Here is a 19,122-nt window from a genome sequence, read left to right as displayed (position 1 = left end):
GAGCCCGAACGAAGCAGACGAAAACCAAAGCTCGGCCACCCATACCAACGTGGAACCGACAAGAGAGCGCGAAAAAAAACAGCAGCCGCAACGAATATCAGCAACGAGCCCACAGAGAGAGAGAGAGCCCGAACGAAGCAGACGAAACCAAAGCTCGGCCACCAATACCAACGTAAAACGACAAGAGAGCGTGAGAACAACGGCGGCCGCAACAAATATCAGCGACGAGCCCACAGAGAGAGAGAGAGCGTGGGCGTATAGCGAAGAGGAAAACGAAGTCGAGAGACCGGCAACGAGGTTCGAGATGGCGAGCGTGAGAGATCGTGGGAGAGTCGGTGTTAGAGTGCAAAACAGGGCAGACGTGCGCGAAAAGTTAGCGCAAGGAAAAAACGGCGCGCACGGAAGGCAAACGGCGACACGCACGGCTCCACGCGTGCATCGGCCAGAGGAGAGGACGACGATCTCCCGCCCGGGGACACAACAATAAAGAACTCGAACGCAAGGATTGAGGGTAAGCGAGTCTCACCGTCGTGAGTAGGCGGGCAGCTGAGCGGTGCGGTGGGCAGGGTCCACGAGCCAGGAAAAGGCCAGGAATAAATAATTAATCAAACGTCAAAATCGCCGTCTTGACTTCTTTTGTTGGGATTATTTTGTGAAGTCGTGTGGGATTTCTTTTGAGCAAGCAGGGAACAGCGATGGTAATACGCGCAACAGATGGTTCCTCCATACTTCTCCCCACGCACTGTAGTTTCCCAGAGGGGCCGCCCGGCGACTGCCCAGGTGCCCTCTAGGAATAATGTTCCCTATATTCCCGCCCGTAGTTTCCCAGAGGGGCCGCCCGGCGACTGCCCAGGTGCCCTCTGGGAATAATGTTTCCCGTAGTCCGCCCGCAGTTTCCCAGAGGCGCCGCCCGGCGACTGCCCAGGTGCCTTCTGGGAATAATTTTCCCGATTTCCCGCCCGTAGCTTCCCAGAGGTGCCGCCCGGCGACTGCCCAGGTGTCCTCTGGGAATAATGTTCCCTATTTCCCGTTCGTAGTTTCCCAGAGGGGGCCGCCCGGCGACTGCCCAGGTGACTTCTGGGAATAATTTTCCCGATTTCCCGCCTGTAGCTTCCCAGAGGTGCCGCCCGGCGACTGCCCAGGTGTCCTCTGGGAATAATGTTCCCTATTTCCCGTTCGTAGTTTCCCAGAGGGGCCGCCCGGCGACTGCCCAGGTGCCCTCTGGGAATAATGTTCCCCGTAGCCCGCCCGTAGTTTCCCAGAGGGGCCGCCCGGCGACTGCCCAGGTGCCTTCTGGGAATAATGTTCCTGATTCCCGCCCGTAGCTTCCCAGAGGTGCCGCCCGGCGACTGCCCAGGTGCCTTCTGGGAATAATTTTCCCGATTTCCCGCCCGTAGCTTCCCAGAGGTGCCGCCCGGCGACTGCCCAGGTACCTCCTGGGAACAATTCCACGATTCCCCGCCACGAGACCCACTCTCCGCCCCATTGGTGGCTCAAGACTCGGAGTCCCGGCAAATTATAAATATTTCTGTAATTTCGACCCTGGCGTGACTGAGAGTTGTACCCCGGCCTAGATCGCTTCCTTACAACATGTATACGCCATGTATAGATATGTATAGATATACATGGCGGAAAAAGACCGAGAAAAAACTTCGTTTTCAATTAACGGAGGGAAATACGAGTTTTCCCGGTTACCCTTTGGACTAAAAAATGCTGGGAGCATTTTCCAAAGGGCAATCGACGAAGTTCTATGAGAACAATTTGGGAAAATATGTTATGTCTATGTAGATGATGTCATCATTTTTTCCGAAAACGAAAATGAACACGTTAAACACATCGACACTGTGCTAGAACGCCTCTGCGATGCAAACATGCGAGTGGCCCCAGCAAAGACAAAGTTCTTCAAAAAAAGTGTAGAGTTCTTAGGCAGGTAGTAAGAATCTTCACCGATCACCAGCCCTTAACATTTGCTGTGTCCGATAGGAACACAAATGCCAAAATCAATCGGTAGAAAGCCTTTATAGAGGAACATAACGCAAAGGTGTTCTATAAACCGACGCCCTGTCCCGTCAAAACATAAATAACCTACAAGAAGAGCCTCAATCCAATTCTGCCACGGTGCACAGCGAGCTCTCTCTGTCTTACACAGTGGAAGCCACGGATAAGCCCCTCAACTGTTTCAGAAACCAAATAATTCTGGAGAAAGCCAGCCTCTGCGGCGAAACTTCATAATTTTCGGCGGCAAAACCCGCCACTTTATTCACTTTAACAATAAGGACTCACTAATTAAGTCAGTAAAAGAGGTGGTCAATTCCAACGTCGTGACTGCAATCCACTGTAATCTTCCGAATTTAGCTACTCTCCAACATGCTCTGGTGCTGGAGATTCCCGCAACCAAGTTCTGGCATTGCAAAAACTTCGTGAACGATATCACAGACGCAAGCAAGCAGGCGGAAATAATTACAACCGAACACAATCGCGCCCATAGGGCCGCCCAAGAAAATTTTAAACAGATCCTTTGGGACTACTATTTCCCGAAGATGACCAAACTTGCTAACGAGGTGGTTATGCACTGCAAGGTCTGCACCAAGGCAAATTATAACAGACACCCAAAAAAACAAGAGCTGGGGGTCACCCCTGTTCCGTCATACGCGGGAGAAATGCTACACATTGACATATTCTCCACAGACAAGAAACTTTTTTTTGACCTGCATCGACAAGTTCTCAAAGTATGCCATCGTACAGCCCCTCTCTTCCAGGGCTATAGTAGAGGTACGAGCCCCCATTATACAATTGATCAATTTTTACCCGAATACCAGGAACATATACTGTGACAATGAGCCTTTCTTCAACTCCGAAACAATTACCTCTTTGCTTAAAAACCAATTTGGCATCGACATCGTAAATGCACCCCCTCTACATAGTAGCTCCAACGGGCAAGTAGAGAGATTTCACAGCACTTTGGCAGAGATAGCAAGATGCATAAAAATCGACAAAAAGATTGAGGACACCGTCGAGCTAATCATGCGCGCCACTGTAGAATACAACAGGCTGCTACATTCGGTCACAGACCAGAGGCCTGTAGAAGCAATCCATGTAAGCGACGACGACCTTAAATTAGCGATTAGAACCAAAATTGACAAGACACAAAAGACCAATCTCGACAGGCTTAACATCTCGAGACAAAACAGAGCCTTCGAAGTGGGCGAAAAGGTTTACCCAAGGAATAACAAAAGACTAGGGAACAAGCTAACCCCGCTGTACACAGAAGAACGGGTACAAGCGGACCTTGGAACATCCGTTCTAATTAGGGGGAGGGTGGTCCATAAGGACAATCTGAAATAATCAAAACTTTTCGTATACAATTACTACAGATCTAAGTTATCATTCCCGCAGGTTTGCCAGGTTCCCGCATTCGCATATGCAAAAACTATTAGAGGTGGTCATAGAACATGCAAAAAATCTGTTATCCGCTTTAATGATTCATCATAGGATGGCCAGAAGCTTAGACTTCCTGGGAACAGCCCTAAAGGTCGTAGCAGATACCCCCGACGCGTCGGACCTTGAAAAAATAAGAACCCGAATACCCGAACCCGAAGAACAGAAGCACAGCTTATAGAATCAAACAATAGACAGTTACTGTTTAACACAGAGGCACAGAAAAAGATTAACCTTCTAACCAATACTGTCAATAAGATCTTAAAAGAAAAGCAAGGCGACTTGATGGACACCGCGCACCTGTATGAGACGCTACTAGCGAGAAACAGGATGCTAATTTCGGAAGTACAAAATCTCATCCTTACGATCACGCTCGCCAAAGCGAATATAATAAACCCCATAATTTTCGAACACAATGATCTAAAAACTATTTTTACCGAACAACTCACAGAGGTCCCAGTAGTTAATTTAATGGGAGTATCGAATATAAGAATTTTTCAATCCAACACTATTGTTCATATTTTAGTAGAATACCCCCAGGTTAAGATTATCTGTAAGAAGGTCCTAATGTTTCCGGTAGCACATAACAACAACTTGCTACAAATGCACGACAATGTCGTGGCGGAATGCGACGAGGGTATCCTAGCCGTCATGAACGGAGCGTTCATATTAGCTCCGACACGAGTCGTAAAACCTTTATTAACATAATTATATCGTTGAGCCTTAAGGGCCAACGAAATAGAGGGCAGTTACCCTCTCAACATAATCTTCAGTAGAAGACCTAGTTGCCAAACGGCAACCACCGCCCCCCCGCTACAAGAGCGGGCCACGGGAACCCGTACTGACTCAGCAGTACGGTTGCTATCGTCCTGTCTGCTAAATAGGAGCCAGGCTGTTGTTGCTGAAAGGAAAATGTTGTCCTTTGCCTATGTTAAGTGTGGTGTCCCACAGGGATCAGTACTTGGTCTGTTATTGTTCTCGATTTATGTAAATGATTTTCCAATAGTATTGTCCGACTGTAAAGTGAACATGTACGCCGATGACGTCCAATTATATGTTAGTCGACCGTTAAATAGAATAGATGAGTCCATAAATTTTACCAATAGAGAGCTTGAGAAGGTTAGTGCCTTAATCCAACAATCAATCAGGGATTCAGAATAAATATAAGTTCTACAACTGCAATGATATAAATTGTAGAGGATATCCGTGAAAGAATGGACGACGGAAATGTAACATTCCTAACTCTTGTTGACTACACCAAAGCTTTTGACTCAGTTGACCATCGCATCCTCATCGCAAAGCTTCGCGAACCCTACAACTTCTCTGACTCAGCAGTACGGTTGCTATCGTCCTGTCTGCTAAATAGGAGCCAGGCTGTTGTTGCTGAAAGGAAAATGTTGTCCTTTGCCTATGTTAAGTGTGGTGTCCCACAGGGATCAGTACTTGGTCTGTTATTGTTCTCGATTTATGTAAATGATTTTCCAATAGTATTGTCCGACTGTAAAGTGAATATGTACGCCGATGACGTCCAATTATATGTTAGTCGACCGTTAAATAGAATAGATGAGTCCATAAATTTTACCAATAGAGAGCTTGAGAAGGTTAGTGCCTTAATCCAACGAAGTCAAAATACTTGATTATATACAAAAACAAGAAAAAATAAACTAAACTATATTAAGACGTGTAGAAATATCAAACACTCCCACTAGCTACATAGAGAAGACAACTAATCTAGGCTTTATAATAAACAGTACTCTGTCGTGGGATGATAATGTGAGCAAACCAGTTGGGAAAACCTAAGGGATTCTAAGAGCACTTAATATTATCAAGTAATTTATACCATTACCTGTTCTCACTTATGGGATCGAGGCATTTGGATCTTTTGCCCACGCAAAAAGGCAAAAGTTGATCGTGTGCTTTAACAGTATATATTTGGACTAAGGCGCAACGACAGAATCTCTGCATTCTCATATACAATTTTCGACATGACTCTATTCAAATGGATTGATTACACAACATTTACGCTGTGGACAAAATGACTTTTTCTTATAGATTTAACGAATCTGGTATTAATTAATCTGGTATTTTTTTAATGTTTTTTGGCAAAGGTAGTGCTTCTATTTTTTACATAACTTAAGTATCTTATATCTGGTTGCATAGAACTTTGCAGTTCTGAAAAGCTGACAAATGCAGCTATAAATCCGACCAAGATCTTTTGTATCTGCAGCTTAACGCCTGAAAGATATTAAGCTTTCAAATTCAAATTTCATAATTTTTTGCGGTATCTGAATGCAAAACAGATGAAGATGGCGAGAGTTCCCGTCATCCGAAGATTGGGCTGTGATAAATGTCAAGAGATTGGAGGCTGAGTACCCGCCACAAGAAAGAATCCATCCGAGATGTGTCTTCTACAGCGACGGTAGTCCAGGCGCCAGCTGAAAGTCCGGCTCCGATGAGCAGGTCAATCCATTGCGGCTTATTGAACGAAAAGTCAGCAAGCTGAATATTCGAAGGTAAAGGCCAATTAGCAGTGCTAATTGAGATGCTATGTTGATGGTCCATAATTTTCTGGGCAACGACGCCAGTTATGCTAGTGCTTAACTCTGAAATCCGCGATTTAAGAACGAGATCCACTGTGATCTCCTATGCCCGAGACTGCGGTAAGCGATTTGGTTTTGCGAAGTTTTCGCTAATTAGCTAGACGACTAGTTACGATATGCAATTGCGATCCCGAGCTCAAAAGTGCGCGACATGGCCCGAAAGTTCAAACGCTGTTTTTTACGGGAACTACGACGCACATTGGGGCCTTTGGATATTTCAGCTTGCTAAATTAATAACTCCTGAACGAATTAAATTAAGTAAATAAACTGCATTCGAAAGATTTTTCTTTCAAATTTAGTCACAGTTTAACTTTGTTGTCAGTGCATATTTTCCTATGTAAAATGATAAATATACATTTTTTGTTTTTCGATAAAATATTTTTATTTGTCAATTTTACAAAAGATAATAATTATGTACCTCGTTTGTATCTTAATTAACTGGAAATTTAAAAATTTTAAAAAAAAATTTGGTTTTATGTCATATTTTGGTCCATTGTTTCTGTTCTCTTTATACCTGCGGCAGCGCTGTTTTGGCTATTTTTTGTGCGAGGTTTCGATACAAATTGGTCTATACGGACCTGTTACGCAAACCGGCGTAAATTAGACCCATATACGTAGATAAAGAAATATTTAAAGAAAATATTAAAAAAAAAACTAAAAATCTCGAGGTAATTTGTAATACTATTTTTTTTATATGATATCAAAAATGAAAAATAACCAAAAAAACTAGATAGTGTGAAAAATCAAATTTGTTTAAGAGCCTTTCCAACAATCCAATTTTTTTTAAACAATTTTACTCATAAATACTTCTACAAATAGATACAAATTTAATAACCATAAATGCCATAGTTTACGTTTTATTTGACCTGAATGATGAAGTATGTGCATACAAATTGAGCAAATGCTGCTGCCTGAAAAAATGGTCAACTTTGAATGCCCATATCTCCGAAACTAAAACCGAAACCGATTTTCTTAAACTTTTCATTTTCGAAATCCTTAGGAAAATTCTCTATCAGATTGTTTCTTGTATTTAACCTATCCAATCAGAAAATGACTTTTGCCACCTCCTTTTGGCTGAGGCACCCTTGTGCGACTATAGATTTCTGACGCGGAGTGTATCACAGTTTAAGAGACAAGTTCAAACATTTTTGCGCTCACTTTTGCGGATCTTTTTATATGCGAAATGTATGCATCGGTAAATCAACGAAACTACGACCGAAAACCAACAATTATGCACAAGAGAGAACGTTGGAGGTATTCTCTGATTTCGAGTTCGAATTCCAGGGAGATCTTAATGCAGCCGCTCACGAGAAGTGCCAGAGCTACCAAAGATGAGGCGAAGAAAACTAACGTACCACGCTTAGAGCTCTATGCAGCGTGTCTCGACAGTGCGTTGCGCAGGCTGAAGCAGATGGTGAAAGAGAGAATAGCGGGTCGTCAACTACGACTTCTGGTTGGCTACTTTTTCCACGATTGTCACGTTAAACCTTCAAAATTGGTTTAATTGAATCACGTTACCACATTTTGGAAACTGCTTTTTCAAGAACTCTGACTCCACATTAACGAATCACGATTCTCCGCTGTTACATATCTATCAGCCATGCTCCGGTTATCGCAAATCGAAAAAAGTTGCGATTTGACAATCAAATCGCAAAGAAGCTGCTCCGGTTTTCGTAAATCGCAAGATTTTAACGGTTTGAAACCGGTTGCTAATGAGCTCGCGATTTCAAAACGAATCGCATATAGAAACTGAATAGACACTTGCATGAGCGGGAAAAGTATACACAAATTTGCTGATTACACTACTCGACACGAGTTTTCCACAAGGAACAAAACCAACTTTTTCTTAAAATTTTGGGGTTTAAAAATGGTTTGATGATATATTTTTTTTTTCTATGGCAGAACTTTTTTTTAAAGAATTTTTGAAAACTGTTATTTTTTTTAAGCTTTTTTCTTTTTTTTCACATAATTCTAGTATCTTACGTCTGGTTGCTAATTACTTTGCTATTTTGAAAAGATAATTAAAACAGCTAGAAGTTAAGCCCAAATTTCAGCTTACCGTCTGGGTAAAAAATGATAAATGCAAAAATGATAATTTTCGACCGTTATTTTTTACGCAATTACGATCCCAATTGGCAGTTGGGCCCGCAACCTTCCAAAAGGTATTTTTTGTTCATTTTTTTCATTTTTTAGGTTTGGTTAACGAATTTTAGCTCCAAAGTTTTGCCATAAATTTTAATGAGCAATACTTTAAACGACGCCTAATTAATGCACCTATACACAAAAAAATAGAACAGAGGAAATACTTTTCTGTCGACTTTTCCTGAGTTTTTGGCTTAACTTCTAGCTGTTTTAAATATCGTTTCAAAATAGCAAAGTTCTTTACAACCAGACGTAAGATACTAGAGTCATGTAAAAAAAAGAAGCGCTACCTATGAAAAAAGCTTTAAAAAAATACCAGAATTTAACAATTCTTCAAAAAAAAGTTCGGCCATAGAAAAAAACCATAATTCTTTAAAAAATTTTAAAGTTTCATATAATTCAGAAAATGTCGGTTTTTATCCATGAGGAAAAAGATTTTGTCGGGTAGTGTTATATACAAAAACAAGAAAAAACGAAATGGAACGTGCGAGTCGGTTCTGGGGACGCGACTCTACTTATACCCGTACTCAGTCAGCATATACATTTTTGAACATATGATATTTTAGAATTTTAGAATTAAAAAAAATTTTACATTTTACTGTTTTTCGCTACATCTGTTATCTACATTTACAATGTATATTCTACATCTATCATGTAGATTCTATATGTATCATTTAGATTCTACATCTCCTCCGCTAGGGGTTGCTCGCGCACGAGCGAGAAAGAGAATGAGTAGCATGTCTCTGGCTGAGGAGGCGGGGGCTATAATTATGATCCGATCTGATTCAGATTCGGCAATCTGGTAGATTTGCCCATCTCTACGATACTGCGTATCTTTAAAATTGTGCTTGCCACAGATTTTTGTCCGTTGTGGGTGCGAAAGGGGGCGGGGCGAAATTTCGAAATACACATGTATCAGTGTGATATCTCATGAGTCTGGAAACCAAATTTGGTTGCCCTAGCTCTTATAGTCTCTGAGATCTAGCCAGAGTCTCTGAGACAGACAGACACACAGACGGACAGACAGACATGGCTATATCGACTCTGCTATTGGTGCTGATCAAGAATATATATACTTTATGGGGTCGGAAACGTTTCCTTCTCTGCGTTACACACATCCACTTTTACCACAAATCTAATATACCCCTTAACTCTTTTTTGAGTACGGGTATAAAAATTATTTATTTTGCACTTCTTTAGCTGATAGCACGAAAAGTTAATGTCCAAAGGCAAGAAAAACATTGATATACGATTATTTTAAGTGTTTTCATTATGAAATAGAGATGCAATCGAAGCGTTTTTAAAAACTGTGCAAGAAAAGCCTTTCCAGCAAATGGCTAACACCTACAATTTATAAGAAAAGCTACACAACGAAGATTTGTTCAACTTGCTGTTAGCTTCCCGGATGAGATCCGTTCCGGAATTAAAATTAGTATATTCCTCTGAAATGGTTGCCCCATTTGGAAATAGAAAAAATGTCTTCGTTAAGCATAGTATCCAGCACTGCGGAATCGAAAAATTCCTGTCAAACTCCATATAAAAAAAACTGTGACAGGAATGTTTCGTTTACGTATTCCTGGAGTGTGTATCCAGCAACACGAGCGGAATCCACAAATTTATATCGATAGTTGCCTATCGGGACCGTGTGTGGACTGAGAGAACATCTGATACCCAATTTAGGAATATATACTTTACAATTCTTCCTGAAGTGAATGGTGCAAGATGTAGGCAAAAACTGTTCGCAAAACCAGAAAGAGAGATGAAAATTATTCTTTTTTGTTTTGCAACTATATATGCCGCCACCAACACAATCACTTCATCATCAGAGTGCATTTTTTTCCTTTTTTAATTTTAGCAGAATTTTACAGTTGCCTCTGTTTACAAAACACAGCTGATTCATCAACCCTGTTTTAGATATGTTCCACACCCTCACGGAATAACTAGCAAATTCCTTGCCGCAATTTTCCGCGGTGCTGGAGACAGGCTTTATATATGAAAATACTAAATTAAATGCATATGCATATACATATGTGTATAGCAAGAGGGCTAATCTAAATCTGAATGTGTTTGTTAATTGTTAGCTAGTTAGAGTTTGAAACAAAGAACATATTGAGCAACATCTATTCAGCATTTTCTAATAGCCGACTACGAAGGACCGTTTAGTTAACACGGGATGGAATGGAAAATAACTAATATCTTCTAAAAGGTGTAATTGTGGCAATGGTTTTTTATAGCCTCTGCTAAGAACACAGAAACCACAGAAAACTATATTTCTTATATATTTTGAAGCTTTAATATGTATCCTATTATTCCATTAACAATCATTTGAGTTTTGGGCAACTTTAAATTTCAGCCTTTGGTTTAAAAATTTTCAGATTAGCTCATTTATATTTGACTATTTTCACAAATAAAAGTTACAATATTGTAGTATTGTATTAAAGACACACATACCTTATTATTTCTGCTCGTTCTTTTTCTAATCTTAGCAATATTTGTTGTTGCTTTTTTGTAGTAGCAAATATTTTCAGTTGACCTTTTGACTTCAAACGATCCTTCTGTAACTCTAACCAAGCCATTTTAACCTTGGTTCGTTCGATCAGTAAATTCTCTCGTATTTTCAAAAGGCATACCAGCTGTTCCGATTTTAATTCATTATATTTTAAATTGTCCTGTAAATTAAATATGTTTAACTCAGTAAATTTTCAAGTAACCAATGAGCTTTATTGAATTAATAGTGCTGCTGCTCATCCCACAAAACTATTTTTTAGACATTTCCAGTATCTCAAATTGAACAAATAATACTACCCGACACCATTTTTCCGCTTCGAACCAAAACCACTTTTTATATCCGGACTCAAAAAAGGGTTAAGGGGTATATTGTATTTGTGGTAAAAGTTTCCCCATAAATAGCCGAGTCGATATAGCCATGTCCGTCTGTCCGTCTCGATGAGCGCCTAGATCTTAGAAGCTATAAGAGCTAGAGCAACCAAATTTTGTTTCCAGACTCATGTAATATCACACTGCTACAAGTGTATTTTGCCCCGCCCCACACAAAAATAGGAGCCAGGCTTTTGTTGCTGAAGGGAAAATGTCGTCCTTTGCCTATGTTAAGTGTGGTGTCCCACAGAGATCAGTACTTGGTCCGTTATTGTTCTCGATTTATGTAAATGATTGGCCAATAGTATTGTCCGACTGTAAAGTGAACATGTACGCCGATGACGTCCAATTATATGTTAGTCGACCGTTAAATAGAATATATATATATTTTTTTTTTTTTATTATTACGGGATTTTATTTATCGAATCTTCCCTATTAGAGACTTACGACAAGTATACAAATCTTAGCCTAATATATTTATTTAATTAGTTACACTTAATTACTTAGAGTACGTCCCTAGCTAAGTATTATTGCTGGGTGGGAAGGTCTCTTCGCCGGAGTCGTGTATGGCTAGTGTGCCAAGTTAAAGACTGCGCAAGTCTATTAGGATGGGCTTGAAGCTTGGCCTGGTACTTTGCTTTCACTTTGGCAATTTCATCTTTAACTGATCCTACATTTAAGTCTTTATGGATATTTTCATTCCGTATGTACCATGGTGCCCCAGTGATAGTTCTTAGTATCTTCGATTGAGCTCTCTGGATTATTTCTAACTTACTAACGCAAGCATTTCCCCATAGCTCGGAGCCGTATGTCCAGATGGGTTTGAGAACTGCATTGTACAAAAGTACTTTGTACTCCAGTTTTAGTGGTAAACGGGTGTTTATTAGCCAATGTAGATTACTAGCTTTAAATTTAAGTAGATTTCTCTTCGCTTCGATGTGCTTACGCCAAGTAAGCCTTCTATCCAGATGAACACCAAGGTATGTTACTTCGGTGGTTTGTGGAATGTTGATATTGTTCAGACATAATGGGGGGCAAGTTTGTCTGTTTAACGTGAAGGTGACATGCTTGCACTTTTGCTCATTTACATGTATCCGCCAGTCTGCTAGCCATTTTTCTAAGGCCACGAGATGAGATGATAAGTGATGCGTTGCCCTTCTTGGGCACTTGGAGCGACTTAATATGGCAGTATCATCAGCAAATGTCGAAGTTGTTGTTAGGCTGTTTGTCGGTAGATCTGCTGTGAATATGATATACAGTGTCGGTCCAAGCACGCTGCCTTGCGGTACACCAGCTTCAATTGGATGATATTCAGAGAGGAAATCTTTGCATCGTACTGCGAAACTTCTTTGCTGTAGGTATGACTCCAATATTCCATGGATGTTCTGTGGAAGTAATATTTTGATTTTGTGGATTAAGCCATCTAACCAAACGCGGTCGAAAGCCTGTGCGACATCCAGAAAAACAGCGGAGCAATACTCCCGTCTTTCAAATGCATTTCGTATCTCAGAGGTTATAGGGTTTACTTGTTCAATGGTTCCGTGTTTTTCGCGAAATCCAAATTGGTGAGTCGGGATGGCACCGTTGATGTGTAGGTGTTGTTTGATACGATTCAGGAGCAGCTTTTCAAATATCTTTGATAGGCAAGGCAAGGATTTCCTCCATTCTTGAGGATAATAGCCCCATTTCATCATGCTGTTGAATATCATAGTAAGGAAATACACTGCACAGCTCGGCAATTCTATGATCATTTTAGGAGAGATGAAATCGTGGCCCGGAGCTTTCTTTTGCTTTGAGATTTGGTCTTTAATGACCCTTGTGACTTCTCCTGGTTGGAATATGATAGGCGGAGTAGCTTCGGGATTGTTGGTTGGTGGGAGCACAAAGCTATTCGTTGCTGGGTGTGGTTTGAAGACGTTTTCTAGATGGACGGCAAATGTATTTGCCTTCTCTTTGTTGCTGCGAGCCCACTCTCCTGTTTGTGTACGCAAAGGTGATTCACTCTCGATTGGTGGGCATACGCCTGATTTTGCTTTCCACAGTGGGAATCGTTTGCTAGTTGGGGAGAGTTGCTCCATATAGGATATTTGAGCTCGGTTTTTTTCATCTTCTAGGGCTCTGCGTAGTAGGTGGTTGGCTATTTTTAGCCGCTCTTTCGATGCAGGTGATCTGTGTGCTTGCCACTCTCGGCGAAGCCTTCTTTTATCGCGTAGCAGCACTTCAATGTGCCTAGAAATACGACTGCTGTTGGAAAGTTTATTAGATGCTAATATTGGTGTTGAGTGTTTTGCCGCCAGGAAACATTGAGGAAACCAATGCTTCGACTGACCTATCAATGTCATCTTTACAATTAATGTTAGGGCAGCTATCAATATGAGAGCTTATTTACTTCCTGTATTTGAGCCAATCTGTTTTGCTAGAAGTTAGAAAGTGTGGGCGTTCCGAAAGCTGTGGATGGTCGTAAAGGTGAAGTAGAATGGGCGAGTGATCCGATGATAGATCTGTTAAGTGATCTACATTAATCTGAGCTTGCAGCACCCTTCGTGTAACTGCAAAATCAATCAAGTCGGGTTGCTTGTTTGGATCTGTGGGCCAATATGTGGGCTTGCCCGGAGAGATAAAGTCTAGCTTGTTTCGTGCGGTTATTATAGCGTTATATAGTTGTCTTCCTTTCGGGTTGGTAAGTCTAGATCCCCAATGGGTGTGCTTGGCATTGTTGTCACCAGCTGCTATAAATCGGTCACCTAGTAGGTCGAAGAATGTTACAAATTCTGTTTCGGAAATGCAGAAACGTGGTGGGCAGTATACTGCGGCTAGGTTTAGGTAGCCGCTCTGAATTTCAATATGAATTGCTGTTGCCTGTAGATAAGGTGTAGCAAATGAAGGCAATGGATAATGCCTAATAATATATATATTACCCCTTTTTATGTACGTGACATAGAATGTGTTTGCGCCAATTGTATCAGTTATTTTTTTGACCAGTTCAGCACAATTTGCCTGTCGAACATAAATAGGTGGCGGTCTTAATTTTTTGGCCTTGGGTGTTTGGGTGATCTCATCTTCATTTGGGACACTTAGTATCGCAAATCTATTGTTTGCTAGTGCCTTATGTGGCACAGTGTTCTCGGTTATTTTAGTTATTTTAGCTGCATTGTTGTTCTTCACATTTTGTGGGCTCAATTTTCTTTTGATTTGCACATAGCGATCGAGCCCAGTCTGAATTAACGCTCCGTTAGCATTTTTTGAACTTACTGGTTGGGAGAGTTGGGGCTTGTCGCAGTGGGTCGACAGTATCGGGCGCTGAGCAATTGCAGTGGTTGTTGTTGTGGTTGTTGTCGTTGTTGTGGTCGAAGACACAGTTTTGAGCGAGGGTATGTACTAGTTGTTGTCGATATTAGCAAATCGCTGGTTAGGCAGTACGAGTCGGGAGATGGGCACTGAGCACTCCATGACACACTTTGCAATGCAGGGGAGAGAGAGCGTGCTCTCTCCTCGTTCACTTGCAGTGATGCAGTTTTTGTTGGTACTGCTGCCTTTGGCGAGCGTATACAGAAGTACGCGTTGTTTTTTGCTTGCGAGAGCCGACGCTCGTCTTGTTGCTGTTGCCGGGCTTGGCTCATTTTGGCTTTGGTTACAGTGCTTGTGCTCTTTCCCGAGCTGGTGCTCTTAAACTTTGACATTTGTTCTTTTCTATTATTTCTATTAGTCTTTATTACTCGATTGGATGGTATTCATGGGCAGCACGATCACTAGTACCCATGCCTACCCCGAGCGCTTTTTCGCGAATTAATTTATGATTAATCGCGATTAATTGATTTAATTGATTTTCACCGCGGAGCGATACAAAAATACGTCTGTAGTCGTTGACGGTTGACGTGTGTAAATAGAATATATGAGTGTATAAATGTTACCAATAGAGAGCTTGAGAAGATATATGCGTGGGCAACCAATCGTCTATGCCTTAATCCAACGAAGTTAAAATGCTTGATTACACTACTCGTCACAAAACTCGACAACAAAACCAACTTTTTCCCAAAGATTTGGGGCTTAGAAATGGTTTGATGATTTTTTTTTTTTTTCTATGGCATAACTTTTTTTTAAGAATTTTTGAATTCTGGTATTTTTTTAAGCTTTTCAGAGGTGGCGCTTTCTCCATAGATTTTAATGAGCAATAACTAAAACGACGCCTAAATAATGCACCTATACACAAAAAAATAGAGAACAAAATATATATTTTTTTTTAACTTTTCCTGAGTTTTTAAAGTCCAAATTTCGTAAAAAATTCCGCACAAAAATCATCATTTCTGCATTTCAATGCTTTATATTTCCCAGACGGTAAGCTGAAATCACAAACACGGGTGCCACAGAAACCACTAGTAAAATGGGAAACCGCGCAGAAGATTTCCGCTTCAAAATTTCCGCCGTGCCACAGAATTCCGAGCGATTTCATTTTTCTTAGCATTGTCACAAACCAAATTCGAACTAAGGCTGGAATTGACACCTTTCAAGATTCAATTCGAATAGGGTTAATTTTGCAGTTTTATTTATTTTATCATATCAAAGCAATTTGTTTTTATTTTTTTCTTTTATGATATAATATAATTGATTTTTCAAAGCTGTACTTTTATAATTTCAAAGCAAAAAAACATCCCATATCGTGCGAGTCAAACAAAACAATGTACTCGGCAACTCTAACAGTTGGCTGGCAACTCTCCGTACATGGCAGCAATCAGCTATTAAAAAAAGAGACATCTGAATTTTACGGTAAACTTAATTAAATGCTTTTACCGAGACTGTTGGCCATCGAATAACTACGGAGGAATATCAACCTTGCAGCGCAGGCTTCTCAGATGCGCATCGTTCAGACGATACGTATGTGGTTTTTATACCCGTACTCAAAAAACAGTTAAAGGGTATATTAGATTTGTGGTAAAAGTGGATGTGTGTAACGCAGAGAAGGAAACGTTTCCGACCCCATAAAGTATATATATTCTTGATCAGCATCAATAGCCGAGTCGATATAGCCATGTCTGTCTGTCCGTCTGTCTGTCTGTCCGTCTGTCTGTCTGTCTGTCCGTCTTGTTGAGCGCCTATATCTCAGAGACTATAAGAGCTAGGGCAACCAAATTTGGTTTCCAGACTCATGTGATATCACACTACTACAAGTGTATTTCAAAATTTCGCCCCGCCCCCTTCCGCCCACACAAAGGACGAAAATCTGTGGCAGGCTCATTTCTAAAGATACGATAAAACTAAAAACGCATTACACTAGTCAACACGATTTTTCCTCAAGGAACAAAACGAACTTTTTCTTAAAGATTTGGGGCTTAGAAATGGTTTGATGATATTTTTTTTTTTTCTATGGCAGAACTTTTTTTTTAAGAGTTTTTGAAAACTGGTATTTTTTTTTAAGCTTTTTTCAGAGGTAGCGCTTGCTTTTTTCACATAGCTCTAGTATCTTATGTCTGGTTGTAAAGAACTTTGCTATTTTGAAAAGGTAATTAAAACAGCTAGAAGTTAAGCCCAAATACTTTGTGATTTTAGCTTACCGTCTGGGAAATATAAAGCATTGAAATGCAAAAATGATGATTTTTGTGCGGTATTTTTTACGAAATTTTGACTTTAAAAACTCAGGAAAAGTCGAAAAAAAATTATATCTTGTGTTCTCTATTTTTTCTTGTATAGGTGCGTTAATTTGGCGTCGTTTAAGGTATCGCTCATTAAAATCTATCGAGAGACTTTGGAGCTAAAATTCGTTAACCAAACCTAAAATATGGAAAAAATGAACAAAAAATAGCTTTTGGAAGGTTGCGGGCCCAACTGCCAATTGGGATATACACAAAAAAATAGAGGACACAAGATATAATTTTTTTTCGACTTTTCCTGAGTTTTTAAAGTCAAAATTTCGTGAAAAATACCGCACAAAAATCATCATTTTTGCATTTCAATGCTTTATATTTCCCAGACGGTAAGCTGTAATCACAAAGTGTTTGGGCTTAACTTCTAGCTGTTTTAATTATCTTTTCAAAATAGCAAAGTTCTTTACAACCAGACGTAAGATACTAGAGCTATGTGAAAAAAACAAGCGCTACCTCTAAAAAAAGCTTAAAAAAAAAATACCAGACTTCAAAAATTTTTCAAAAAAAAGTTCTGCCATAGAAAAAAAAACCATAATTCTTTAAAAAATTTTAAATCCCCATATCTATCAGAAAAAGTCGGTTTGGATCCCTGAGGAAAAAAAAGTTCGATTTTGTCGAGTAGTGTTATCGTAGAGAATGACCATATCTACCAGATTGCCGAGTCTGAATTAGATCGGATCATAATTATAGCCAGAATGAAGAAATTAATATTCAGTTGCTTCCCCTGCCCCCTCCTGCCAACGACCATGCAACTCATTTTCCTTCTCGCTCGCACACTCTGCCGCGTTCAGTGCGCGAGCAACCCCTAGCGGAGGAGATGTAGAATCTAAATGGAATTTACATGTTAGATTTAGAATATACATAATATATGTAGATGTAGATAACAGATGTAGCAAAAAAATGTAACATGTAAAAATTTTTTTTTTAATTCTAAAATTCTAAAAAATCATATGCTCAAAAATGTATATGCTGACAGAGTACGGGTATAAGTAGAGTCGCGTCCCCAGAAGCGACTCGCACGTTCCTTCTTGTTGTGATTGTCTTCTCAAACTACTGCTAATTTAGTTCATTACAATTACCAGTTTTTGATATAATGATCGCTATGCTTATATTTGTGCTGCCATGGGTCTGCGCTTAGCCAAACAGGGGTTTTTGAAATAAATGCAATGGCAATAATGTGTAGAAATGGTTTGGTAGCTTTGTTTTGGCATTTTGAAGCGATGCCACCTGGTAGAACTACAAATGACTACAAATGTTTTCACAATTTGGACAAAAAGTATGCACACGTTTGACCTAAAGGAAGTTTTACTACAATGAGCTATTTTTTTGATATGCTTAATTAAAGAAATGCATTCAATATAATTACTGTATTAACTTCGAAAGTCCGAATCGCCCTAAGTGGCCACCTCGCTCTGCAGCGGATTGAGAGCGGAATCGTTAAGTGAAAATTCAGTCAGCGGATTGAATAGTGATTTACTAAAATGCTTATTTCATTAACTCAACATGTGTAATAATAAATTATTTGGATGAGGGTTAACCACCAATTTAACAACCTTTATGGGAAAGTATGATTCGAATCGTTTTAGGTGTGTTTTTTGGGTGTATTTAATCAAAGCGCTGGATAAATTGTGAGCGATTTTGATTCCGCTGAAAAATCGGTGTGTGGCACGGCGGAATGGAATTGAGGTGATTTTCCAGCGAAATTGATTTCTGTGGCACCCCTGAAAGTGTTTGGGCTTAAGTTCTAGCTGTTTTAATTATCTTTTAAAGTCCCATATCTATAAGAAAAAGTCGGTTTGGATCCTTGAAGAAAAAAAGGTTAGATTTTGTCGAGTTATGTAATTAGTAGATTCATTTAGCTCTAAGTTTAATACCAAACTAATGTGACACCTAGTGACTAATGCTCTAATTATAAGCCCCTTGCTTGTAGCGCTAGGAAATACAATAAACAAACAATACAACACAAAGTATTGGCAGCACCAACAACGCTGAAGCAAATCCTAGCAAGCGGAGTAGCACCAAAACAGCTGATCTCAGACAACGGTGTACAAATCACAAGTAGAAAGACGGCTAATGAAAACGTCGGGAATAACGCATATATTCACGGCATCTTACACACCACAAGAAAACCCAACCGAGAGGGCAAACAGAATACTGAAGACAATGATCGCACAATTTGCGGCAGGAAAACACAACAAATGGGACGAACAATTACCGAAATTCACGTTAGCAATCAACAGCAGCCAATCAGAGTCAACAGGGTACAGCCCGGCATACTTGCTATTCGGCAGGGAACTAAGACTACCGGGTAGAACAACAAAGAGATCAAATAACGGTTCCATCTCTCTTTTCTTCAGAGACATGGAAGGAAGACGAGTCACCACGATCCAGCCTATTTCCAACTCTGTGCGATTAAGTCCAATAAA

The 19,122-nt window shown here is 40.2% G+C and overlaps 1 protein-coding gene across 11 annotated transcripts in view; it reads right to left on the bottom strand.

Annotated features, from left to right (window-relative positions):
• The window catches only part of LOC111077304 (cyclic AMP-dependent transcription factor ATF-6 alpha), a 161,079-nt gene that overhangs the window by 129,257 nt on the left and 12,700 nt on the right, over nucleotides 1–19,122 (bottom strand). For 7 of the 11 annotated variants that reach the window (XM_041594405.1, XM_041594407.1, XM_041594406.1 and 4 more), the window contains exon 3: nucleotides 10,632–10,849. The exons of 3 other annotated variants lie outside the window; for them this stretch is intronic. In XM_041594405.1, the coding sequence (XP_041450339.1) occupies nucleotides 10,632–10,849 (218 nt within the window). Of the gene's footprint in view, nucleotides 1–6,431; nucleotides 6,617–10,631; nucleotides 10,850–19,122 lie in introns of those variants that run through there. One more of the 11 variants, XM_022371519.2, reaches the window with a different exon arrangement.

The sequence above is a fragment of the Drosophila obscura genome, unplaced genomic scaffold (assembly GCF_018151105.1).
Source record: "Drosophila obscura isolate BZ-5 IFL unplaced genomic scaffold, ASM1815110v1 contig_25, whole genome shotgun sequence".
In the NCBI taxonomy this organism is placed as follows: Eukaryota; Metazoa; Arthropoda; class Insecta; order Diptera; family Drosophilidae; genus Drosophila; species Drosophila obscura.
The sequence above is the reverse complement of the archived record's forward strand: the minus strand, read 5'-3'. Positions and strand labels throughout refer to the sequence as shown.